At 51.3% G+C, this 26,157-nt stretch overlaps 1 protein-coding gene across 5 annotated transcripts; it reads left to right on the top strand.

The window, feature by feature from the left end:
- On the top strand, window positions 1–25,686 carry SLC19A1 (solute carrier family 19 member 1). Of its 5 annotated transcripts, none has more exons than XM_045585303.1 (7): window positions 1–75; window positions 15,752–15,998; window positions 17,834–18,605; window positions 18,683–18,875; window positions 21,864–21,977; window positions 22,018–22,021; window positions 24,562–25,686. In XM_045585303.1, exons 2-7 carry the CDS (start codon window positions 15,801–15,803, stop codon window positions 24,835–24,837), a joined length of 1,557 nt encoding a protein of 518 aa, XP_045441259.1. In that variant the 5' UTR covers window positions 1–75; window positions 15,752–15,800; the 3' UTR covers window positions 24,838–25,686. The 5 variants fall into 5 exon arrangements, with proteins under 5 accessions (XP_045441259.1, XP_045441258.1, XP_036299978.1 ...); XM_045585302.1 differs by having other exon boundaries at window positions 21,836–21,977; XM_036444085.2 differs by lacking the exon at window positions 22,018–22,021 and having other exon boundaries at window positions 21,836–21,977.
- The last annotated feature ends 471 nt before the right edge of the window (window positions 25,687–26,157 follow it).

Below are 26,157 nucleotides of genomic sequence, written 5' to 3'. Positions count from 1 at the left end.
GCGGCCTCCCTCCCCGTGGGTAGGAGGCAGCTTCGGACCGGGACGTCTTCCACTCGGGACCCGGGCGCTGTGTGGGTAGGCGCGAGGGGGCTCGGGAGGGGACTCCGGGAGGGGACTCCGGGAGGGGTGGTGCGGTCAGGGCTGCGGCTGGAGGGGGTGCGGGCGAGGTGGGGGGAGGGGGGTCCTGTAGGAACTCTGGAGGGGGCTGCAGCCGGGGTGGGGGGAGTGGTCTCAGGGTGAGGTGGTCAGCGGGGAGGGGACTCCGGGAGGGATGGTGCGGTCAGGGCTGCGGCTGGAGGGGGTGCGGGCGAGGTGGGGGGAGGGGGGTCCTGTAGGAACTCTGGAGGGGGCTGCAGCCGGGGTGGGGGGAGTGGTGCGGGTGACCCAGCAGACTCCGGGGGTGGGGGGTGGGGGAGGGAGTGTCAGCGGGGAGGGGGCTGCAGCCGGGGTGGGGGGAGTGGTGCGGGTGACCCAGCAGACTCTGGGGGTGGTGGTGTCAGCGGGCAGGGGGCTGCAGCCGGGGTCCCCGAAGGGCGCCCAGGGCTGGGCGGGCGCTCCGCATTCAGCGCCCAGACCTGCTCCGCCAGGGAAATGCGCGAACGGGGGAGGTGACGGGGGGGGGGGGGGGGGCAGAAGACACACAGGACTAAGACCCGAGACCGAACCGCACGCGTGTGTGTGTGTGTGTGGCCTGGATTCACCTCCCGGAGCCTGGAGAGGTGGCGGGGGGAACTAAGACCCGAGACGGAACCGCGCGCACGTGTGTGTGTGTGTGTGTGTGTGTGTGTGTATTCACCTCCGGAGCTGCAGAAGGACACCCTCCTGGGCTAGGGCGGGGCCAAGGGGCCACGCTTCTTCCCGGCAGCGCCCGCGCTCACGGCCGTGGGGAGTTTTGGGCGCTGATGGTGGCGTGCAGCAGCCGGTACCTGCCTGGGAGCGGGCGCACCTCTCAGGTAATCCACCTGCAGGGCCGGGGATGGAGGGATGCGAGCCGGGGACTGGCCGGGGGCGCGGGTTCCGGTCTCCACGTGCATGCAGCGGGGCGCGGGTTCCGAGCCTTAGGGATGAATGCAGAGGGGTGCGCGGGCCTGGGGCGCAGGGTACCAGCAGGAGCACCGGCTCTGGTTCTCGGGGGTGCATGCAGGCCGGGCTGCGGCTGCCCGGGGAGCCTGGAAGTAAATGCATGTGGCGGGAGGCGGCAGGCGGGAGGGGCAGGCGGCATCTCAGGGGTGCATGCAGGGGGCGCAGGCCGGGTCCCGCGTGCAGGCAGCTAGGCGCGCAGGGATTCAGGCCCGTTCCCGCCAGCTGAGGCTGGGCTCCACGCGCAGCACCCACCTCTGCCACTGTCCACGTGTTAGCCCATCCCCCGCCGCTGCCAACGCAGCGTTTCTGTTCCGTGGTCCCGGCGGGCGCGCTCTGCCATGCGGCGGGCTGACCTCAGATCGGCTCCCCACCGGGTCCGGCTTGTCGGTGCTGTGAGCGCTGCCCTGACCTTCCTCCCCTGGCCCCGCGGCCTCAGGGTGCCTCCCTGGCACTGGCGGAGGGTCACGGGGACATGGCGCGCGCTGGCACCTCGCCGCCCGCGCTGTGGCTGCGGAGCCCTCTGGGCGCGCGCTGGAGCTCCACCCAGAGCCTGCGCGGCGTGCCTGCAGCCCTCTCCCGAGGGGCCCGCCCAACCCCTGAACCAGAGACTGTCCCCAAGGGTCCTGTTTACTTCCCCTGGAGCAGTGTTTCCCAAACTTCTCTCATGATGGGAATCACCTGGTGGAGTTGTTAAACTACAGATTCCTGAATCCCAACTAAGAAGTGCTAAACCAGAATTTTTGGGAACATATAGGTAAATTGTATACTTAACTAGCGCACTGGAGAACCAGCAGAGAGGCCTACTGTATGACTGTGTGGTCATATAGTAGGACGCCCAAGTTGAATAAGACTTAAGGCAAGTGAGCTCCATTCAGGGCACAGGTTAGAATCTGAGCCAGCTCAGAAACCCGGAATGCATCCAGACGAGGCTCATTTCCACGCTGCCCAAAGTGCAGGAGGAATAAAGTTCATAGAGCTGAGATCTGAGCACTCTGCCACGAGGTGACCAGGCGCCCCTTGCCCCCGAAGGCGATGGAGGGCCCCTGGCAGCCCAGACTGAATCTGCAGCACCAGGAACCTCTGGCCCAGCAGAACTGCCTCCCGCTGGAGGACTGGGAGCCCTGTACCCAGGCCCCAGCTGCCTCAGCTGGACTGCATCCCTCCGCCATTTGTCCTCTTGGCTTGGCACTGGTAAAATTGCTCTTTTTCAGAGGGTGCCTGGGTGGATTTAATAACCCCAAGTATTAGTTATCTGTGCTGGTCAAAGGTGACCAACACCTCCAGGGTGTTTTAAACTTGTGAGTTGGGTGATAGTGGATTTAATTTTATTCCTTGGGACACAGAACTTTGTCATGTAACCTGGGAGGTTGCAAAGATTTTCTTTCTTTTCTTTTTTCTTCTTCTTTTATCAGCAGGTATTTTAAAATGTAAGAAACCTCCCTGGGTAACCTGGGAGAGTAGTAGCTGGTTTACTCTTTTATTTTTTATTGATTTTCTAGAGAGGGAGGGAGTGGGGAGGAGAGACTGGGACATTGATTGGTTGCCTCTGGTACATGCCCCAACTTGGCATCAAACCTGTGACCTTCCGTTGCAGCGGGAGTACAACTGACGTGACTCCACCACTATCCCGGGCCCAGTCAACAACAATCCAAAGAATGTCCAGGTGTCTTCCCATTTGGCCCTCTACATCTCACCCTTTCTTTTTTAAAATTTAAACATTAAGAATAAAACTCTAAATTAAAACAGTTGCAAACAATGCCAATGCAAAACAACAATATGAGAAATCAGAACTATGGACATATTAAGATTTTTAGCTACCAAATGAAAGAAAGTCTCTTTTGCTGCTGGTGTATATTTACTCAGAGTCCTTGGACTTGGGTGCGCAAGACTTTGCAGAAGACTGGAAGCTAACAGATGCTAGCATGAGCAGGAACATGGTTGAAGAAGTAGCTTCCACTTTAGTCTTTACCTTCTTCACATGACTCCATGTTGGCACCACAGTCCCTTGTGTAGCTTTCAGTTTTCTTCTCCTTCCGCTTTGCTGTCAACGGGCAAATCTCAGTCCTTTTGGGTGAAGGGACACAGGAACTTCTCTGAGTCCATTGAGGCGACGGACGTAATGCTCCAGCACCCGAATTGGCTGCATTGCTCCTTCTGGAACGATATAAAATACAACCTCTTCCCCACCTTATCACTGAAGCTGATAAAACTCTTGTCTGGCTTATGCTTCCTTCCACCTAGTGACTCGGTGGAGGCTACTGTACAGGAGGCCTGATGCCTTTCGCCTGCTGTACGATCCTCTGCATAAAATTTCAAATCTTAAGGTATAAAAAGCATGACAGAGCCTCTCTTGAGGTGACATAACATCTGTCTCTCCTCCCCCCCCCCCCCTTTTTAAATAAATTATTTTACGCCAAAACCAGTTTGGCTCAGTGGTAGAGTGTCGGACTGCGCACTGAAAGGTCCCAGGTTAAATTCCAGTCAAGGCCATGTACATTGGTTTTGGGCACATCTCTGGTGGGGGGTGTGCAAGAGGCAACTGGTTGATGTTTCTCTCTCAAACGTCTCATAGACGTTTCTAGCTCTCTATCTCTCTCCCTCCTCTCTGTAAAAAATATCAATAAAATATATTTTTAAAAAAATAATAAAAAAGTAAATTATTTTAAGAGTATGATTGGCTCTTTCCACCATTGAGTGACATACATTTTACCAGATTTGATTAGGCTTAAGTCCTTGGGGATTTACCCCTAAAGTTGGCACAGAGAGGTGGATAACACACTGAGGACATTGCTCCCAATAAAACATGGACATTGTCCTTCTCTAACATTTTAATACAGTTTGAAGTCCGGTATTGAGATCCCTCCTACTTTACCCTTCTTTCTCAGGATTGCTGTGGCTATTCGGGGTCTTTTATTGTTCCAAATGAACTGTTGGAGAGTTCTTTCTAGGTCAGTGAAATATGCCCTTGGTATTTTAATGGGGAGTGCATTGAACCTATAGATTGCTTTAGGAAGTATGGACATTTTGATGATGTTGATTCTACCAATCCATGAACATGGTATGTTCTTCCATCTCCTTACATCATCCTCTATCTCTGTTTTCAATGTCGTGTAATTTTCTGCATATAGATCCTTTACTTCCTTAGTTAAATTTATTCCTAGGTATCTTAATTTTTTTGGTGCGATGGTAAATGGAATTGCTTTTTTAGTCTCTGTTTCTGTAGTTTCACTGTTGGTGTATAGAAATGCCATGGATTTCTTGGCGTTAATTTTGTATCCTGCTACATTGCCAAATTCATTTATTAAGTCAATCAGTTTCTTAATGGAGTCTTTTGGGTTCTTTATGTACAATATCATGTCATCTGCAAATAAGGATAACTTTACTTCTTCTTTTCCAATTTGGATGCCTTTTATTTCCTCCTCTTGTCTAATTGCAATGGCTAGTACTTCCAGTACTATGTCAAACAGGAGTGGCGAAAGTGGGCATCCCTGTCTTGTTCCTGTTCTTAGAGGGAATGTGTCCTTCTCTAACATTTTAAAGGCTGAAAATTATATGAAAATATCCTCTGAGTTTTTATATAGTGCCCTATAGTTGCTGTTTCAATAATTTTTGCTTATACTTACCACAAAAGCACTGTTACTGTAGGTTGATGGGCTCTGTAGTAAAATCTGTTAAGGTATAAATAAGAGCTTGTATTTCTACTGAAATATAAGAGGTTTGAAGGACCTTTGACTCTTCCTGCAGTAGATCCAGCCTTTCTAGAACTGGATCCATCTGTAGAAATGGTTAATGCCTGAGCTATAGCATCTCTTTTAATGTGGCAGTTAATACCCTGTGCTGGAAATAAGGTAAGCCCCTTAAGTCAGGGGTCCTGGTACCCTGTTTCGTAATCTTTGCTCCCAAAGATGTGCTAGGTCTTATTTTCAGGGAATTTTTCCATGAAGAAGAATACGGTACACATTAATTGTTAAATGAAAATAAAGAAAATTTATTACCTGTATACAGTACGGTAGTTGTCAACACAAACCAGACAAACTGTGAATTGTACAGTATCAAGAATTTACTCATTTATTCAATGACAGTCATGTCATCATCTTCTGGAACATCATCATAACAATCCAATTCCTGAATTTCCTGGTGAATTTCTTGTGACTCCATTTCTTTCAGAATCAGTGGACCAAATCTTTCATGTTTAGCCTAGGGGGCCTTATTTTCAGGGGGATGACTTATATTTCACTCAGAAGGAAGCCTGTAAGTAGGTCTTATTTTCGGAGGATGTCTTATTTTCGGGGAAACACGGTAGAACACAAAACATCAAATATTGACTTCTATGTAGCAGGTGTGCACACCGACCTTCTTTGCCCTTGGTCCTGAGCAACCTGCAGCAATGCACAGGTGCTGACTGCTATCATGGCAAGGCATCTTCACTATATTTCTGGACTATTTCTCCTCTATTCTTGTGAGCTCCTACTTATTCTGTGGCTGGAACAGCCCTATCAGGTCCTCTCCGGGATCCGTTGTTGTAGGAATCCATACAGTCTTGGAGTTTTTCTGGAAATATAAACATATTCTCAACCAAAGGTTAATAAAGAAATCTTTTCTATAAATTAGACTTGGGATCCTTTTGATTTTTGCCCAAACGATTTTCCTTTGGCTTATGCTGACATCATGTGTGTTTTTCGTCCTGCTGTTAGCATTACAAATGAAAATTAGTTTTTAAAGAAAACATTTTCTGGATATGTTTCCTTACATAATATTTTTCCAATTACCCCCCCCCCCTTTCTTATTTAATTATTAGGAGGCTTTTGGAAATTTTTTTATAATGCAGTTTTCAAATTTTTAATTTTTTGCACAAAAATATGACTGCTTTTAGTTTCATTACATGTTAAGCAATTTTACCATGAAATGAACTACCAATAGAAATTTTGGTTAATACATTAGGAACAGCTTTTTGTACAATTAGTTTTTCTTGAATATTCACTTATTTCATTTAGCCAATTTAAATTAATCTGAAAACTTGACTATTTTACTGTCAAATTTAATACTCTAACAATGATCTTAAGTTTACCCTGTAAATATTAATGGAAAGGATTATTTGCATCCTTGAGAAAGTTCTAAGCATTCCTGGTATTAGACTGGACTTAAATATATCAGCCACGTTTCTAATGCCTGGGCCCCGATCTGAGCTGGGCATGGGGAGCACGAAGCAGCCATGGGGCAGGAGACCTCCCTCAGAAGTGGCGAAGGTTCAAGCCCCTGCAATGTTGGGGGGGGTGAGGATCTGTGCCCCACCTCTGTTGACCCCCAAGTTCTCTCCTGATGGCCCCTTTGCAACTGTGCCTGTCTTAGGTTGTTCCTCCCCTGAGGAATCTTACCCGTCTTTGGCTACCCAGCCATCCTCTGGGGCCAAGCAGGGTGATGTGAAGTTTAGTTCTGTCTCCTTGGTAGTTTATGCCCCTATGGCCTCCATGCCCAGTACCTGCCTTGGGATCCCCTCACCTGCTGGCGGGGCCCCGGCATTGATCACATATCTTGGAGAACCCAGGTTTCTTCTCCAGGGAGGGCCCAGCTCACGCCATTGTACAAGAGACAGATCCATGGTACCAGCCACCATGAGGCTTCAACCTCAGCATAAACAGAGAGCTCAGGCAACAGCTGTGGGTAACTGGATTGTGAGAAGTGGGTCCCTCTTTGGCAAAAAGAGCAAGAAGAGCCAATATAGAATGCTCAAGTGCCTTCCCAAGGGGCCTTCAACACAGTGGAAGGGATTAAATCCTTTCATGTGCTTTTTAAATTGCTTCCAAACATTCAAAAAATTAGTTTGTAAGTTTGTGTGGGATAAATGTACAATATGCTGTTATAAAATATCAAAAACTATAATGACATTGTAGAATAATATCATGTAAGGATATTCTTTGCTTTAATCCATAATTCAATTTCAAACTGGAAGAAATATTTAGTTACTTCGTTTTGCCCTTCATAAAATTTATAATATATGTATATATGTAACATATATTAATTTTTATTTGATAAAGCAATCACTAGCTGTTTCTGGTCTTTATTAGAATTGTTTATAAAATTATTGGCTTTTCATTTAGCTGAAAACCTTGATTATAATTTGATAATCTAATTTATTTAAGTAATTAAAGTAGGTATCTTCATTTTAAAAATAAAGCAAATTTACTTCTGAATTCACAAGCCACAAATGTTGCCCTGCCTCTAGCTTAATTAAAAATGCAGACAGCCACATAAAGTTAGGATTCAATTATTTATAAAACATTGGCTTCTCATGTAACTTAATTTATATGACATTGATTATATTGTAAAAGCTAATTTATAAAGTAACTTAAGTAGATATTTTTAATTTTAAAAAAAGGCAAAGAAACTTATTCAGTAAAACTTATAGGTTTGATACTTTATTGGTCTGATCCAAAAGCATAAAGTATCCCACCTACAGCTAATTAAAAAATGCAGGCTGCATGAGGCCTTTTTGTCTGTCTTGAAATTCTACTGCTGTTGAAAATTTTGGCTATATTTAAGAAATATATTGTTTTTGCTTTTCTTACGGGCTAAAACTTTCCTAACATTTAAGATATAGTATATAATTTTTATTTGATAAAGCTTTCCATGTGATTTCAAGTATCAATTTGTTTAATTAAAAAAATATTTATTTTAAGAGAGAACAGACTTTTGAACATTTCGGGGCCCGTGAGACATGCAAAAGTTACTCTCAAAAAACCTTGAAATGCTCTTGGAAAGATCAAATATATAATATGTAATATATTTATATATATGATTTAAAGATTATATACCTAAATTATCTTAGAGAATATCAATTACATTTAATTTGGATCAATGAATTAATCCTCTTTCTTTTAAATCAGACCAAACAAGTAACATATTTTGAATTCCTAATTAAAGTAGAATTCCTAATTAAAGAGAAAACACATTTTAACTATATAATTTCTCCCCATTTAATTTGCACTTTGAACTTTTAAAGCTGGCAAGTCAAATATATTTTGCATGTCCTAGATTAATAACACTTTACATTTCTAAGAAAAGTACAAGACATAATTAAGAGCTTCAATTCTGTCCTCTAGATTTTTTGAGGCAAATTTAAACTTTACTTTTTTATTTATATAAATAAGCAAACTTCCAAAAATAAAATCTTTTTTTTTTTTTTTTGCCACAGGAGTTTGGAAGAAGTTTGTAGCCATTCAGATATGAATTACCACATTCCTTAGCTTACTGAGCGAGTGGTCTTCCTATTGGATTGCCATGTGTCTCTTGCTTACTTCAGGGGAAGTTTCTGCAACAGATCTGGCCACACATTTTTTTCATGCTTAATAAATAAAGACAGCCGAGACCAGTTTGGCTCAATGGATAGAGCGTCAGCTTGGGGACTGAAGGGTCCCGGGTTCGATTCCGGTCAAGGGCATGTACCTTGGTTGCGGACATATCCCCAGTAGGGGGTGTGCAGGAGGCAGCTGATCAATGACTCTCTCTCATCAATGTTTCTAACTCTCTAACTCTCTCCCTTCCTCTCTGTATAAAAATCAATAAAATATATATTAAAAAAATAAAAATAATAAATAAATAAATAAATAAATAAAGACAGATCTCAAATTTTTTCTTTCTTTTTTGCTTTGTGAAGTAATAACTAGCACCCAATTTGGCCAAGATCAGCATTTCCCTGCGAGTTCTTTTATAATTTTTAAAGAAAACTTTAAGTAATCTCTTTGCAGGAGAGCAGACAGCCTTGCCTTTTCCTGCCACCTTTGAATTTCTCCACACCAGAGGCGCTTTCAGCAGTGGAGTCTCATTCTTTATTATATATTTTAAATTCCAAATATAAACTAAGATTTTAATTTGAACAAGAAACCACATTCTCTAAGCATACAAACCAAAATTCTATAATAAAATTTACTTTATATTTATAACCTAGGCAAATTTAAACTTTACTTAACTTTAAACTTTCAGATCTTTAAATTTTTCAGGTAGCAAATCAAATACTTAGCATTTCTTAAATCAATAATATGTTTACATTTTTTAAAATATATTTTATTGATTTTGTACAGAGAGGAAGGGAGAGAGATAGAGAGCTAGAAACATCGATGAGAGAGAGTCATCGATCAGCTGCCTCTTGCACACCCCCTACTGGAGATGTGCCAGCAACCAAGGTACATGCCCCTGACCGGAATCGAACTCGATCCACTGAGCCAAACCTGCTTCGGCACATTTACATTTTTAAAGACATTTCAAATAAAATATAAGGCATATTTAATTAATAGACTAACTTCAATTCTCTAGACTTCGTGCAAGGCATACGTATAACAATTCGATACATTTCAGCCATAGGCCTGGCCCATTCTCTAAATTTCAAAACTGTCACAATTTTCCTGCTGGGGAAGTGAAGAGATAAACTCTCACCCATTTATGTGTAAACTTGCTAACTACTTTCTGGTGTTTATTTGCCTCTGGGCAGAAATCTCAAGTGCTGCTTTAAATGCCTTGGGAAACTAGCCTGTATTCATCTCCGACACCTATAAGGCTAAAAACAGTGGGGTTTTCTCTACTCAGCAAAGAGTTGAGCCCAGCTCAAAAACTATGCGCACTTGTTTTGTAAACTGGCCTTTCCCCTTTACTTGAGCACAGAAATCCCTGATGCATTTGTGAATTTGTAAAAGCTTTAAGTCATTAGCTGGGAAAAAAGAAAAAGGAGATGGCGAATATGAGGCCTCTTAAAGTGGCTTTTTTGGGGAATGGCGTCATGTATCGTTTTTTTTATTTTATTACTTTTCCAATTTTTATTTATTTTTAAGGAAAGAGAAAGATTGTAAGATAAAGAATTATTGGCAGTTGCTAGGAAATTCCTTTAATTTTTTTTACTTGGTTACCAGTGGTTTACACGTGGAGGGGGAGGAGGTGCAGATGGTATTCTTAAAGATTCGCACGCTTCCACTCCAGGCTGTAAGGCCATGGCTGCACCCCACTTAAACATTCTTAAACTCTCCTGTGCTGAATCAAGACCATCACCAATTAAAATAGGAATTTTCTCGGCACTGTCTGCTGAGTATTAGTCACGCAACTGCTTTCTAACCTTTTCCCAGGTTTCATCAACAAACCTTAAGAAAGAAATCAAGAATCTGACTACACTTAACACATCTTTGAGCTATGAGTGTAGTTTAAAGCATTTAGAAGGATTACCCATGTTTTACACCCAGCTAATTCGATTTCACAACAATACACTCCCTCTACCTTACAGTTCCTTAAATCTGTGGCGCGCGCAATTCTCGGGAGCGACCCCTTGCCTTACCTCTTGTTGCCTTTCGGCCCACGTCGGGCGCCAGAATGCGGGGGCCTGATGTAGCGGGGATCTCCCTTTTCCGTGTCCCGCACGGAAAGAGAGATGAACGAAGCGGCTCTAAGTGGAGGTGGCCAGGGATTGAGAAATAATAGAAACAGAGAGAGAAGAGACAGAGACAGATTTTTTAAGCTGGGAGCTGGGAGGGCCGCCGACCTCCTGTGCTGGAGAGGCAGACTTCCTGAGCCAGCTGTACATCTGTTTATACTCCCATCCAACAAGGGGGTTTCACAGGAAAACAAGGAGACTGGGGGAGCCCAGGTCCCACCCACTCCTTCCTCCCGGACAAACACCAGCCAGGAACTAAGAACATTTCCGCACTCTCAGGGCCGGAGTGCAACTGACATGACTGTCACCATCCCAGGCCCAGTCAGCCACAACCTAAAGAATGTCCAGGCGTCTTCCCATTTGGCCCTCTACAGTGGTGTTGGCTTTTGTTTTGCGTTTGGGTTTCCCACCTTTCTAGGTGCTGGGAGGACAAAGCCAGAGGGAGCCACTGGGCAGGTGCAGAAAGAGTCCAAAAGGGGTCCAAAGTGTTCTGAGGTCAGACATAACAGGTCCTTGGGGAGGCCGCCCCATGATCCTCTCTGGCTGCCCCTGAAGAGGCCTCAAATGGCAATGGGCTGGGGTGGGGTCAGGACACGTGGGGTCCAGGCCTGGCTCACTGGCTCTGAGCTTGGGCACCTCACTTGCTTTCTGTGCCCATTTCTGTGCTGTGTCCCTTCCCCTCATCTTCCTGGAGCCCAAGGCTGGGCCCGGCCTGTGTGGAAGAGAGCAGTCTGGGCTTTTTAGGCCGAGGACTTTGAGTTTTATCCAGGGACGCGGATCCCTGCTGGTGTTGGTGATTCCACTCACGTGACTTAGTAAACCGACAGAATAAGACCTCAGGCAGGTGAGCCCCACTCTGGACAGCAGGGCCCAGCCTTGGTGACTTCGGGCCTGGCTTTTGAGTCTACTCTTTTCTTTTCTTTCTTTTTAACATATTTTATTGATTTTTTTTTTTTTTTTACAGAGAGGAAGGGAGAGGGATAGAGAGTTAGGAACATCAATGAGAGAAAACGTCGATCAGCTGCCTCCTGCACAACCCCCCTACTGGGGATGTGCCCGCAACCAAGGTACATGCCATTGACTGGAATTGAACTCGGTACCCTTCAGTCCATAGACCGATGCTCTATCCACTGAGCCATACTGGCTAGGGCATGCTTTTTTCTTTAAAAAAATATATATATATATATGTTTATTGATTTCAGAGATGGAGAGAGAGATAGAAACATCAATGATTAGAGAGAATCATTGATCAGCTGCTTCCTGCTCGCCTCCCACTGGGGATGGAGCTTGCAACCTGGGCATGTGCCCTGACCGGGAATCAAACCCTGACCTCCTGGTTCATAGGTTGACGCTCAACTGCTGAGCCACACCAGCAGGGCCTGTTCTTTCCTTTGAACATCCGTCCCCACACAGGTGGCCTCTCCTCTCGGAGACGCCAGGAACAGCTAAGCCACCCACTGTGTCCTGGCCTGGAAACCCGCTCTGTTAGCATGCGTTGGCCCCGCGGTGCTCCACATTTTTTCCATGGAGGCCCTGCGGTGCTCTGCATTTCTTTCATCGTTAAAAACGGACTTCAAATAAGACCCTGGATTTTTTTGGCCACCGCTCCTGGGATGAGGCCAAGCTCCTCAGCATGACCCCGTTCTGCCCGGGGCTCACTCTGCGGTTCCCCGGCCATCCCGTCTCCACCTTTTCCACCAGACTTGGCAAGAGTGTGTACAACAGTGTGGACACGGTGTGGGGAATGCATAGGAGAGAGGGGCACATTCCACAGGGGTGGAAACCTCAGTCCCCGGGCTATCCTTTAGTTCAAAGACAGCTAATCACGAACTGCCCCAGGGTGTCCCCGGGGTGTAGGTACCTTTAGTTGTTCTTGCCTGGCCTGTTATGTAACTCTCTGCAGGAAGGTGGGGGCTTGTGGTAATTATGTGACCCAGCAGGCTGAGCCCTGCCCTGGGCAGTGTCCCCAGACTGCAGAGGTGGAACTGGAAGGCTTGATGGGTCAGCCCTGAGGGTGGGGTGGGCTGGGAGGGAAGGGGCAGGATTTGTAGGACTCTGAGGAGGTAGTTTGGGTTGTTACCACGAGAGGCCCTTGTGATCGCCATCCCTCCTGCCCTCCTGCAGACACCATGGGTGTCTGCAGACACCCCCTCCCGCTGCTCTGTGAGGTCCACCGGTTGAGGGCTCCCTGGCCATCACCTGGGGTGGCTCCTGGGGGCTGGTTCACCTGTGTTGTGAGCCTGGAGGACCCGGTGTTTACCCTGAAGCCTGGATATTGGCTGTCCGGGGGTGGTTTTTTGTCCATACCAGCCAGGAGGTCTGAAGCAGTGTCTCTTGGGCTTGCTAACTTGGTCACCCGCGGGCATGCCTGTGAGGCATGTTAAGGTGCACAGCCCTGGCCAGCCCAGACCTTCAGGTGGCCACCTGGATCGGGGTTCAGAGCCGAGCTCATTTCTGACAAGCACTTCCTGTAGTTTTAAGAAGCACCGTCTGCGGTTTCTGAAGCTATAGAAATGAAAGCAAGTGTTGTTGGAACTGGTGTCTGGGGCCTGTGCCATTGCCCCAGGACGTGGGGAAGTCCCCATCGCTTCTGGAGATGACAGGAGGGCCACGTGCAGGGCTGTTTAAATTCTTGGCTGTTTGCCCCATGCCTGCTGCTCAGGTGGGTGAGTGTATGGTTGTTCTGGTCTCCAGGGAGCAGTGCACTAAGCGTGGGAAAGTGAACTGAGGGGTGGAATGGGGTCCCTGGTGGTACGTGTACCCTGAGGTGGGCCGCTCTGGCTGCAGTACACTGCTCAGCAAAGGGAAGTGAGAGTGGTGGTCGGATGAGTGAGAGTCCTTTGTCTTCTAAACCGCAGTGCTTATTCCTGTAACTCTGGGGAAATGCAGTGGAGGGAAGGAAGTGAAACCCCTCTGGCCTGGGGCCGCCTCCTCTGTTGAACGGGCCAAGGCCCTCCCAGCTGTTGGACTGGGAGAGCAGCCGGGGCCTGTTTGGCCTGTGTGCTCATTCTGGGTGCTGGAAGAGGGGACCAAGTTTGCCCTTTCCTGCCTGGCTGAGGGTTTCTTTTCTTTTTCTTTTTTAAAATATATTTTATTGATTTTTTTACAGAGAGGAAAGGAGAGAGATAGAGAGTTAGAAACATCAATGACAGAGAGTCATCGATCAGCTGCCTCTTGCACGTCCCCTACTGGGGACATGCCCACAACCAAGGTACATACCCTTGGCCGGAATCGGACCCGAGACTCTTGAGTCCATAGGCCGACGCTCTATCCACTGAGCCAAACTGGTTTTGGCCTGGCTGATGGTTTCATTTGGACCCTTGAAATGGTGGGGGCTATCCCAGGATCCTGTAACATCCAGGCCACTGTTGCCCCTACCGTCCCCTCCCTTAGAAATTCTCTGTCATTCCGGAAGCTGCCCCTTGCCCATGCCCTGCCCTTCCTTTTGGCCCCATAAACCCACCAGGCCCAGCCTGAGGGGTTCCACTGCCCTCCCGCCACCTCATTTCCCCTGAGTTACCGACACAAGCGCTGCGGTTTAGAAGGCAAAGGCCGCTCACTCAGGGGACCGCCGCTCGCTCCCTTTGCTGAGGCTCTCATCCCGTGCAGAGGAATCAGAGGTCTGGTGAGCGGTCTCTCTCTGCCCTCGGTGGCCTCGGGTGTGTGTGTGTGTGTGTGTGTGTGTGTGTGTGTGTCTGCTGTCACCTGGCTTTCCTGGGCCTCATCCAGGGAGGAATGTAGGAACAATTTGTGCTTGGGTGGTCTCTGAGCAGCATGCTGGCCAAGGCGCAGGGCGGAAGTGCCCAGAATCTGGTGGCTTCTCCAGAGAACCGGGTCCTGTATTTTGGAAACTTTTTGCATCTACTGCTGGGGGATCAGAGGAGATTTCTCACCAAAGACAGACCTTCTGCAGTCACCCTCCCAGAACAGGTTGTGTAGTAAGGGACACAGAGCTGTCCCCAGATCTCTCAGCCTCTCCTCCCCCTCCACACCCCTGCACCCAGGGTGTCCCTGCCCCTCCTGAGCCATGGAACTGGTGGGCCTTGCCTTATTCTTACTGTGTCTGCTCGGCGTGGGCACCCTTTGTCCCTGACACAGTTTTCCTGGCAGCTCCCTGTTTGACTCTCACTGAACAGCGATGTTTGTATCGGTGTTAATGGAAAATGAAAAGCGCATAACATACAGCAAAGGCATCAGAAAACAAAACAGAACAGCAGATAACTTCGTATTCGGATACCTAGACGTGATCATCTGCCCATCTGCGCTATAAGGGGCCAGTGGTGGGCATTGGTGCAGTGCCATCACCCTGGCACCAAACGGAGGCTCTACCCAAAGCGCCTCTGAGCCAGGCCACCCTCCCTCAGCTCATGGTGGTCTGGAGCTCCATCTGTCCCCTGTGGCCCCTTCCCTTCCCCTGGTACACTCCTCACTGCCTGCTTCTCCCTCTGCCTCCCCACCTACTCTAAGCTCTACCTCCAAACCCCACCTGCCCAGTCTTGTGCATGGAGTCCCCCAGAGGCCAGTAATGCCCCAGAGAGCAGGATGCCCCAGACATACCCCTCCTGGGGAGGATGTGTGCCCTCAGATATCTCCATAAGGCTGGTGGTTACCTCTGTTAGAAATAAGGCGAGTCCCCCAAGTCAGGGGTTCTGGTAGAATACAAAACACTGGGGAGCCAGGCAGTAAGGCAAACATATTTACTTCTATGTAGAAGGCCGCACACACATGGTCTGGAAGCGCGTGCACACGAAGCAGGCAGTCTGCTCAGATTTATAATTCCTTACACACATCCTTTGCTCTTGATTGGAGCTCAGGCGCACAGTCTTCTGCTATTGGCTAATTCAAAGGGAGGGGTTGGCCTTTGCTGTTTCAAGATGGCAGCCCCCACCGGAGCTGCAAGCCATGTGGCCAACATGGAGGCTGCCAAGTCACATGGTTCAAAATGGCTGTCTTAACTGTTCTTTGACAGAAAAGATGACTTGTTTATTCTCATACTACATGGGACCAGGAAGCCCTGGAGACTCCCTGGAGGTGGTGGTAGCCTGGTCTGGGTGGGTGTGGCATCTAGATTGTTGAGAGCCCCATCTAGGTTGAGAGCATGGGACTGGGGCCTGTGGGCCCCTCTCCCCAACTCCGTGTAAATGTGGGATCCTGACTGAGCGAGAGAGGGGAGACGGCCCTTCAGCCAAGTTCTGGGGAGGAGGGGAGTTGTGTGCGGGCTGCTGAGATGCCCTGACTCTCTGCTCTTCCCTCCAGGGGCAGCATCACCTTCAGTCCCTCCAGGGCCGTGTGGAGCCTGGGCAGCATGGCATCCTCCAGCCAGAGGGTGGAGAAGCCAGGGACCCTGGAACCCCAGCCGGAGCCTGGGTCGGGCCGCGAGCTTCAGTCCTGCCGGTGGCTGGTATTCTACCTCTGCTTCTACGGCTTCATGGCCCAGATGCGTCCCGGAGAGAGCTTCATTACCCCTTACCTCCTGGGCCCTAAGAACTTCACGAAGGAGCAGGCAAGTGGACGTGGGGATAGTGGGCAGGGGTGCCCCCTGGATGGGGAAGCAGTGGGGGCTGTGAGGTTAGGCAGCCATTCCCAGTCCCTTAGGGGGCACGGACGGGCCTGACTCTCACTTATGAACCAGGCCAGTTAAAGAGTGACAGTGGCTGCAGAGGGGGTCCGAGGCAGCCACGGATGTCTGAGGGAGGAGTGCAAGGTGGGGAGAGTGGGCCCACCTGCCTGGCACCTGCTCCCAGCAGAGAGACTCGGCAGCTATTTGCCTAAGGAGATTATTGAAGGAATTTCCTTCAGTCGCCAGGCGGACAAAGGACCTTGTTGAAAGCCGACTAAGTAAGCTTATCCCAGCGGGGAGTGGTGGTGGGAGGAGGAGGGGGCAGGGCAGGCTCTAGCCCTAGTGCTTTCCTTCTCCATAAAATAAAACAAAGAAACTCAGAGGCTGTTGGTTGATGAGGCACACGGTCTGGGTACCCATCCAAGCTCTGCTCACCACCCTGCTCTCCACCCGAGGACCCTGGCACCTGCCCCAGAGCTGGTCCCGGTCAGAGCTGGTCCTGATCAGCACTGGTTCCGGGCTGTTCACCTCCATTCCCGCAGCCTCCTCTGCCCTTCCCATGTGGCCACCAGCCTCCCCCACCCCCTGTCACCATAGCCGGATCTCCCTGGGTCCTGCTGACCTTTGATTTCTTCAGGAAGTCCCTGCCTTTCCCTGGCATGGAGTGTGGCCCCAACCCCTTGCATACCCTCAAATTGTTTAAGTCCAGTGAAGTGTCTGTGCGAGTGAGGCCTGTCCCCTCCAAGGAGCCATCTTGGAGATAAGGAAATGGCCACGTACTGGCCCACACAAACTCAGAGTCTGTCACTGTGTCTGATTCCAGGGCCAGTGCTGACTGCTGGAGCTGGTCACTTCCCAGGTGAGGCTGGGTGGGGGGCTGGGGCCTATGGGTTGTCTCCTGTGCCCCCCAGAACCGCAGGGACTCCTCTGAGTAACCATCCCTCACGTCCCTCACTTACTGGGCAGCCGAGGGCTCTCTCCTTCCTTAGAACACCGGTCCGATCTTAAAGAGGGGCCATCGTCTGCTGCGATCACAGGAATCATCATGTACACAAAGCTCTAGTAAGATAACAGGAAAAATCCCTATAGCAAAAATTTACAAGTCCCGTTCACCTGCCCTCTCTGGTTGCACATTAGCTGATTATATAGAAGATTCCAGAAATGAAGCCATTCCCCCGAGCTTGGGTGTCATCAGAGAGACGGCAGGCTTGTGTCTGGGAAGTGCGTGTGAGCCTGCCTGCCGGGCCTGGCTGGGCAGAGTTACCCACGTGGGCCAGAGACTGTCTTACCAAGGGCGCACCCTAGGGGATTCAACCCGGCGTGTCTGCTCTCAATGGGTCACCCCGAGGGACCATGATGCCGTATCCCGGACACCGACACCTGCTCCCTCTGCCCGAGGCCACAGCGTCCAGTTTCCCTCTTGCCCCTGTGGACCTTCTGCCCATCTGATAGCTATTAGACGAGTGTTTCCTCGATTTCTGCCTTGGCATGTTTCCTGGCTGTTCCCATGCCAGGGCTGTGAGTGAACCAGCTGGAGCAAGAGGGTGCAACCAGCCTCGCAGTGGGCCCTGCATGCTGACCGGGGCTCTGCTCTGGCCCTTGGTTTCCCTCTGTCCAGTGAGGCCTTGGAGCCTGCCGGCCTCTTGGGGCTGAGGGCTACCTGTGCTGGTCTCAGCAGACAGTCCCGCTCATGGTGTGGTTCTGGTGAGGGGACTACCAAAGGGCATTGGTGGCTATGGTAACGAGCTGCATGGGGTCACCCGCCTGCTGTCCCACAGGTCACCAACGAGATCACGCCGGTGCTGTCCTACTCCTACCTGGCAGTGCTGGTGCCCACCTTCCTGCTGACGGACTACCTGCGCTACAAGCCGGTGCTTCTCCTGCAGGGCCTGAGCTACATCTCGGTGTGGCTGCTGCTGCTGTTTGGCCACTCCGTGCTGCACATGCAGTTCATGGAGTTCTTCTACAGCCTCACCATGGCTGCCCGCATAGCCTACTCCTCCTACATCTTCTCCCTCGTGCGCCCCGCCCAGTACCAGCGCATGGCCGGCTACTCGAGGTCCTCCGTGCTCCTGGGCGTCTTCACCAGCTCCGTGCTGGGCCAGCTGCTCGTCACCGCGGGCGAGGTGACCTTCCAGACGCTCAACTACATCTCGCTGGCCTTCCTCACCTTCAGCCTGATCCTCGCCATGTTCCTGAAGCGCCCCAAGCGCAGCATGTTTTTCAACCGCAGTGAGCCTGCCCACGGCGAGGCCTCGCCCTCGGAACTGGACAAGATGCGCCCTGGCCCTGGCCAGCCCATGGGCAGGAAGCTCCCCCGGACTCTGCTGGCGGGCTGGAGGGACTGGGTCCTCGTGCGCATGCTCCGTGAGTTAGGCGCCAGCCTGCGGCTGCCACAGCTGCGCCTCTGGTCCCTCTGGTGGGTCTTCAACTCGTCCGGCTACTACCTAATCGTCTTCTACGTGCACATCCTGTGGAACGTGGTCGACCCCACCAAAGACACCACCAAGGTCTACAACGGTGGCGTGGACGCCGCCTCCACTCTGCTCGGTACGCCCAGCCAGCTCTGCCCGCCCGCCCCGCCTGCCCTAGGAGGATGGCAGGCCGTGACTGTCCTGTCTCCCCAGGCGCCATCACCTCCTTTACGGCGGGCTTTGTGAAGATCCGGTGGGCCCTGTGGGCGAAGCTGATCATCGGAGGCGTGACGGCGGTGCAGGCCGCGCTGATCTTCCTCATGTACAGCACGAGCAGCATCTGGGTGTGCTACGTGTCCTACGTGCTCTTCCGTGGCTTCTACCAGTTCCTGGTGCCCATCGCCATGTGAGTTGGGCTGTGTGGGGTGAACGAGAGGCTGAGCAGCGTAAAGCAAATTCGGTGGTGGGAGGAGCGGTGAACCCTGGACACCGTTAGCCAGGGGTGCAGTGTACCCTTGTCCACAGCACGCACACCCCAGCTGCCTGCCATGGCCCTGAGACTTAGCAAGGAGCCCTCCCATGTGGCGTATTCTCTGCTCCTCCCATCAAGGCTACTTGGTGTCCGCAGGGACTGGTCCTCGTGAAGTGTTTCCTCCCAGCCTCCCGCCTCGTTTCCTAAGTCCCAGGAGCTGCTGCGGTCCCATCTTGGGTTCCTCACCCTCTCTGTTCCCGCTGTGGGGAACAGCAGCTCCTGGCCAAGGAGTGACCTGGTGTCTCAGCTTACCTCTGTCCAGGACTCTCTTGATGGCCTCATGTTCCTCACAACCCTAGGGACCCTCCTGCATCTGCCCAGGGACATCCTGAGACCTGCCCACAAGCTCCCCTGTACTTCCAGAACCTTCCCGTGCTCATACTCTGCTTGCTCCTATGACCCACTGTGTTCCTTTGAACTGACCTTTCACAAGCCGCTTATTCACACCATAGTGCTCACACCATATGTACTCACACCACAAAGGCATACACCACACATGCTCACACCACGTGTGCTCACACTACACATGCTTATTCCACACATGCCCACACTACACATGCTCACACCATACAGGCACACCACACGTGCTCTCATACCACATGTGCTCACACCACATATACTAATACCCCAAAGGCACATACCTCATGTTGCTCATTCCACACATGCTTACAACACACATGCTCACAACACACAGGCACACACTACACGTGCTCATGCCACACAGGTACACAGAAGCCTGCCTCCCTGTGCCTCCTGCACCTGGTGGGTGTGTCTGTCACCATAGTCCCCCTGCAACCCCCAAAGTGGGGCACCTTCTGTCCTCCTCCTACTCACACCCATGTTAGAAGATCTTTGCCCTCCTCGTCTTCAGCTCGGATGGTATCCTCTGTCTCTTGATCCACTGCAGTTCCCACTCCATGGAGTGGTGGCCTGACTCCCCTGTGCCATCTCCCAGAAGCGCCCAGCACACACTGCCCTGCCCACTTTCGGCCTGCCCCTGCCCTGGGCTCAGAGCCTGGGCCAGACCTAGCGTCCTTCCTGTCCTCCTGAGGGCTAAGTTGCCAGACACCCTGACCGCACACCTGGCAGAAGACACCTTTCCATTTACCTGGTCAAAATGCAGGTGGAATTGGTCCCCTTGGTGACAGGTGACATGCCACATGGCTAATCCCCAACTGACAGGGATGACGCCTTCAGTATTTTGCTATGACGGGCCACACTGAGATCACTAGCCTCTCGACCTGCATTTCCCCCCCCCCCAATTCTGATGATGGTCTCAGATGTTCCTAGAAAGGAACTGGCCAGGTCAAAGGGCATGTGCTTTGGTAGAATAAGGCAGATGCCAAGCGGGCAGCTTGCCTTTTCTCCGAGCGGCAGGGCTGGCTCCTCCCTGGTGTCAGTGGACTCTTCACCCCATGGGCTCTCTTTCTGCCGGGTTTTCTTGTGTTCCCTCTTTGTCTGTAGCGCACTTACATCTACCGTTTGTGGTAGGTATGTTACGCTTTGCCTTTCATCCTCCTTACAGAGTAGGTGTGCCAGGTGAAACACTCATGCCGAGGGTGTGGCGTGTGGGTGGCGTGACATTGGCTGTGCTGGTGGAACCTCACCTCGCTCCGTTGTCCTAAGAATTAATCTGTCCTCTCAGACCTTTGATTGACAAGGCCTTGTCTCAGTTTGTATGCAGTCTTTGTCATGTGATTGGTCATGCTGGCATTTCATGTATTTCTTAATCCTTGGACCTCAGTACAGCTCTTGGCTTTGGTCATTCTCTTTAAAAGCTTGTTGGGTAATTTTATTTGTTTATTCTTCAAAACTTTATTTCTTTGTTTTATTTTTTAAGAAATAATTTTTAAAATATATTTTATTGATTTTTTTACAGAGAGGAAGGGAGAGGGAGAGAGAGTTAGAAACATCGATGAGAGAGAAACATCAATCAGCTGCCTCCTGCACACCCCCTACCAGGGATGTGCCCGCAACCAAGGTACATGTCCTTGACTGGAATCGAATCTAGGATCTTTCAGTCTGCAGGCCGATGCTCTATCCACTGAGCCAAACCAGTTTGGGCTAGAATATTTCTTTTTTTAAAATTGACTTTAGAGAGGAAGTGAAAGGGAGAGAGATAGAAACATCAGTGATGACAGAGAATCATTGATCAGCTGCCTCCTGCAAACCCCCCATTAGCAATTACGCCCATAATACGGCTATGTGCTCTTGACTGGAATAGAGTCATGACTTCCTGGTTATAGCTGGACACTCAACCACTGAGCCATGCTGGCTGGGTGAGAACTTCAGACTATTTCTTATTTAGTCCTTATTTTTAAAGGCACTTTGGGAATTTTAATTGGAAGTACGTTCAAATGTTAATTTCTTTGCAGAGGATAGGGAGCTCTGAGAATATTAATTCCTTCTTCTCTCCTTATTTGTTTAACTGCTCTTTCTCTAACTTATTGAATCACTTAATGACTTTATAATCATTAAAGACTCTACTATCATTAAGGACTTTAATTCTAGAACTTTCCTCATGATGCTCTGCCTGTTCTCCTGAGGATGATTTTCTGAGAATGCTGCAGTGAATGAGTTACTCTGTGCCAGGGTTAAATGTCTTCCCGAGTTTGCATTTGGCACTATTTTGCATTCACTTTGTGAGTCGCTGAGAGGAGGATGCAGTGGGTGGCCTGGGTGCTGGGCTGGGCTTGCTGGTCTCCAGTGGCCTTAGCAGGCATGGCCAGTCATCAGACCACAGAGCTGTTTCTGGCAGCCAGTGTCACCTTTGTATTTGTGACACTTCTTGTCCCTCCCAGCCGAGGCTGATCTTGACCTGCTTTCCCTTTAAGTTTTCAGATCGCGTCTTCTCTTTCTAAGGAGCTCTGTGCCCTGGTCTTCGGAATCAACACGTTCCTTGCCACTGTTCTCAAGACCATCATCACCCTCATCGTTTCTGACAAGCGGGGCCTGGGCCTCAAGGTCCATTCCCAGGTCAGCCCTGCATTGGGTTCGCTTCCTCAGGGAGAGGAAGGCAGGTGGGAGGGGAGAGGGGGGCAGGGAGTGGCGTGTGGGGAGGGGGAGGTGTCTGGGCCAGGGTCTCCTGGTGTTTATCCAGCCAGCAGCATGGTCCCCTCCATGGGCCCCAGACCACAGATCTACTGAGGTCAGGGGGCATGCACAGGGCGGGCCGGGCATCTCCAGCTGGGTACACTAGACTTACTGAGTCGGAGCAGGAGTATGAAGTGAGAGAACCCAGGCAAGGAGGGAAGGATCAGAGGACTGGCACCAGGGAGCCACGATCTGGCATCTGCTGTGCCGGCCTGTCTTGCCTCCTGGGGCTCAGGGTGAAGCTGTAACGTCACCCGACTCCACTTGGAACATGAGGCCTCTTCATTGAGTCTGGATGCAGGTCATTTCTGGAGGTCTTCCTGGCCCTGGGCATCCCCCAGGATGGCTGAGGGGCTCCTCATGGGAAGGGCGGAGGTGTGCCAGCAGTGAGTGGTGGGAGGGCCTGTCTGGAGGGCATGAGCCCTGTGTCCAGGGATGGGCAGGTTGAGGTCTTTGTTGCAATATCGCTACCAGATCACTGACCATTAGGGTCAAAGAACAGAAGCTTCCCTCCCCTCTGGTTGCTGAGGCTGCTCTTCCATGTCCATACCCCCGGGTTCTTCCCTCTTCCCCAACCGCGCGGCCACATCTGTACCCGTGGTTTTGCTAACTGTGCGTTCTTGTTCCTTCCTGTTGTGCCAAGTTCCGTCTCAATCATCCCCTTCTGGCCCAGAGCATCTCCTTCGGCCATTCCTTTTACTCCTGAAGGCTCCTGGGCTGACAGGGTCCTTCCAGCGGGGAAATCTGTGCCCCTTCCTTGCGGCCTTCGTAGTTGATGATGAAAAATTCTGCCATTGTAATTGTTCTGCCCCTAAGGTGCCATTTTTTTAAGTGGCTGCATTCAAGATTCTTTTCTTTTGTCTTTCACTTTCAGAAGGTTGACTGTGGGGCGGGGTGTCCCTGCCCCTGTGGACGGGTGGGAGCAGGGGGTGAAAGTCCTGAGTCCTCCGGGGTGGAGTTGGGTGCCGGCACCACCCGTGGGTGGGAGTGAACATCCAGACTTTCCCTGTGAGCTCCCCACGAGGCCTTGAGCTCCACCCTCCGCCACGGGGCAGGGGCCTCCTTACAGCCTGGGTGCCGAGGGTGGTTGTAGCCGGAGCAAGGCTGTTCCGTCTGTCAGCTCCTGTCCTCTGGGTGTCCCTCTCCTGGTCCTCTGGTAGAGAGAGCAGCTTTGTTGGGGCTTTTTCTCTACACATGTTGCTGTTTCTCAGTTGCTGGCATCTTTAGTTTCAAAATACCTGCAGCAAAAAAAGGAAATAAAGCCCGAGACTCATCATACGTCACCATGCTGTGCCTCGGGCTCTGGAGTCCCAGCTGGGCTTACTCCCCCCACTCCCCCCATTCCTAGTCACTTTCTTTCTTTTCTTTTCTTTCTTTCTTTTTTAAATATATTTTATTGATTTTTCACAGAGAGGAAGGGAGAGGAATAGAGAGCTAGAAACATCGATGAGAGAGAAACATCAACCAGCTGCCTCCTGCACACCCCCTACCGGGGATGTGCCCACAACCAAGGTACATGCCCTTGACCAGAATCGAACCTGGGACCTTCCAGTCCTCAGGCCAACGCTCTATCCACTGAGCTAAACCAGTTTCAGCTGCCCTAGTCTCTTTCTGATGTTGCTCTGTGTGGCTTCCAGGGCTTCAGTCATACTGGGGAAGTACGTATACGGGAACCATGTGACTCCATCTTCCTGGAGCAAAGTCCTCCGCGGGTCCCTGGTTCCCTTGCTGCTCTGCTTTCTAAATGAGCAGGTTTCCTAGAAGGGCTGAGGGTGCCTGTGTCACGAGGGCTCAGGGAGGAACTTGAGCCTGGTCTGGCCCACAGTCGCCACATCCGGGCCTCCAGTTCCCCGGGTGCTCATGAGAATCAGGAGGGACTTTTTTTGTGGGCCGGGAGCGCATCTCTTCGTGTCACTACTGGCCCGTTTTGCCCGTCACCAGGGCGGCCACTGGCTCCGTGTGTGGGGCTGCCTGTCCTTGACCGGCTCCACCGCATGCATGCACGGATGTCCATGAGTCCACGGCAGAGTGGGAACTCTGCCCATGGTGCGAAGTGCACACTTGTGGTCACACAAGATAAGCAAAGCACTGGGGGGTAGATCACAGAGGCCACACAGAGACAGCAAAAGTGCCGGGTTCTGAGAGAAAGTGGTGGGAGCCCCCCCCCCCCCCCAGGGGCTGTGCCGTGTGGCGGCAGGAGTGTGGATGGGCAGGCCTTGTGCCCCGTGGGACCTGCTGGGGGCTGGCCTCTGACCCCTAGTGCCCACCCCACTCTTGCAGTGTTCCCGTGGCCTCTGAGCAGGAGGGAAAGAGAGGGAGGATACACATCCATGTGGGCAGCCTCTCGACTGTCCCTCTCCTGTCCCCCACCCACTCGTCTGCCTCCCCTTCCCTTTCCAAAGCCCCCCCCCCCCTCTCCCAGGCTGCCCCTGTTCCCCACCCCCACTCGCACCTTTCTCTGTTCTAGTTCCTCGTCTACTTCGGGTACTTTGTGGTGCTGTCCGTCGCCTACTTCCTGGGAGCTGTTCTGGGGACCCTGTGGCACTTCCTGGGGAGCCACCACCGGCCGCTGCCCCTGGGCCAGGAGCTAAGGAGCCCCTCAGAGGAGAAAGCTACTCAGGTACTGAGCCTACAGGATGGGGCCCTCAGCAGCCTGCAGCCCGAAGCCACAACTCTGGCCCCGGAGGACAGCGCGTGGGCCGCAGCACCAGTCCCGAGGGACCAGAGCGAAGCCAAGGCCTAACCTGCTCTCTCTGCATCCTCCATCCTCACTGAGCCTGAGTCCTGACATCTCAGAACGGTACATCTCTGCCAGGGTGCTGGTCCCTGTGAGCCTGAAACCATCACATCTCAGAACGGTACATCTCTGCCAGGCTGCTGGTCCCTGTGAGCCTGAAACCATGACATCTCAGAATGGTACATCCCTGACAGGTGCCAGTCCTCAGAACCAGGAAGCTGGGGTTTTGGCATTGTTTGAATTCCGCTGTTCACGCTACGGTACCAATGACCAATGGGGCTCCTATGACACACACCTCGAGGGCCACTGCCTCGGCCAGGGGTGTCTTAGCTTGCCCTGCGCCTCCCATTGGTCTCTGGGGACTGGGGAGGTGGCCCCCTGTGCTTAGCCCAAGTGACACCAGCCCCTGCAGGGTGTCGTGAGCCCTGTCGGGTGGTGGTGGGGGCCTGGGTTCCCCTGGCTCGTGGCTACCCTGACATTTCTAGTTTGCCCTGGTGCTCACGTTTTAAACAATGCTGTGTTCCTTTTATTTTATTTTATTTTTTAACTATCGTGTATGAAAATGCTTATTGAGCCTGTTTCTGTGGGAGAAGCTGGTCCTGGGGCAGGCAGGCATTTCCCCGCTGGATGGAGCCGGGGTGCTGAGGTCTTTCGGAGCTGGCTCCTCTGGGCCCTGGGCCCTGGGCCCTGTCGTCCTTCCGCTTCCTGAGGTGGGTTAACCCCAGTCTGCCTTGCTGGTGATGGAGGGCACCTGGGCTGCTCACACACCAGCCCGGAGGACATGCCACCTGGGGCTCTCAAAACCAGTCATGTGAAAATGTAAGACCAGAAATATTAAATAAACCACATGACCTGTGAGGGGCTCCTGATTCCAAACTGGTGGTGTGTGTGTGTGGGAGGGGGGGGGTTGCTGGGGTCTATTCGGAGGCCAAGAAAGGGGACCAGCCTGTCCCAGGCTCAGAAAGGGACATAACCTGGACCACCATGCCCTTGCTGCTTCTCCCATGACCCTCTGTCCTCATGCCAAGTGGGGCAGCTGAGCAGCAGCCTAACAGGCGGGTCCGGTGGAAAGGCCGCAGCTTGGAGCCAGCTTGGCATGGAGGGTCAGGAACACTCCTGGCCCAGGAGGGGCTGCTGGAGCTGGCTGAACAGGGCATCTTGGGCACCATGGAGCCGTGGAGAGTGTACACAGGGTTGGCTCAAGTCACGGCCAATGGTGTGGGCCAGACTGATGGGTTGGTCCTCAGAGTGTCCACACAGGCCACTGCTGCCCTTCTCACCCTGCTGGGAAGGCAGCACTGAGCCCAGGGCCCAGCACCATTTCCC

The sequence above is a fragment of the Pipistrellus kuhlii genome, unplaced genomic scaffold, assembly GCF_014108245.1.
Source record: "Pipistrellus kuhlii isolate mPipKuh1 unplaced genomic scaffold, mPipKuh1.p scaffold_m20_p_2, whole genome shotgun sequence".
NCBI classification, from domain to species: domain Eukaryota; kingdom Metazoa; phylum Chordata; class Mammalia; order Chiroptera; family Vespertilionidae; genus Pipistrellus; species Pipistrellus kuhlii.
The sequence above is the reverse complement of the archived record's forward strand: the minus strand, read 5'-3'. Positions and strand labels throughout refer to the sequence as shown.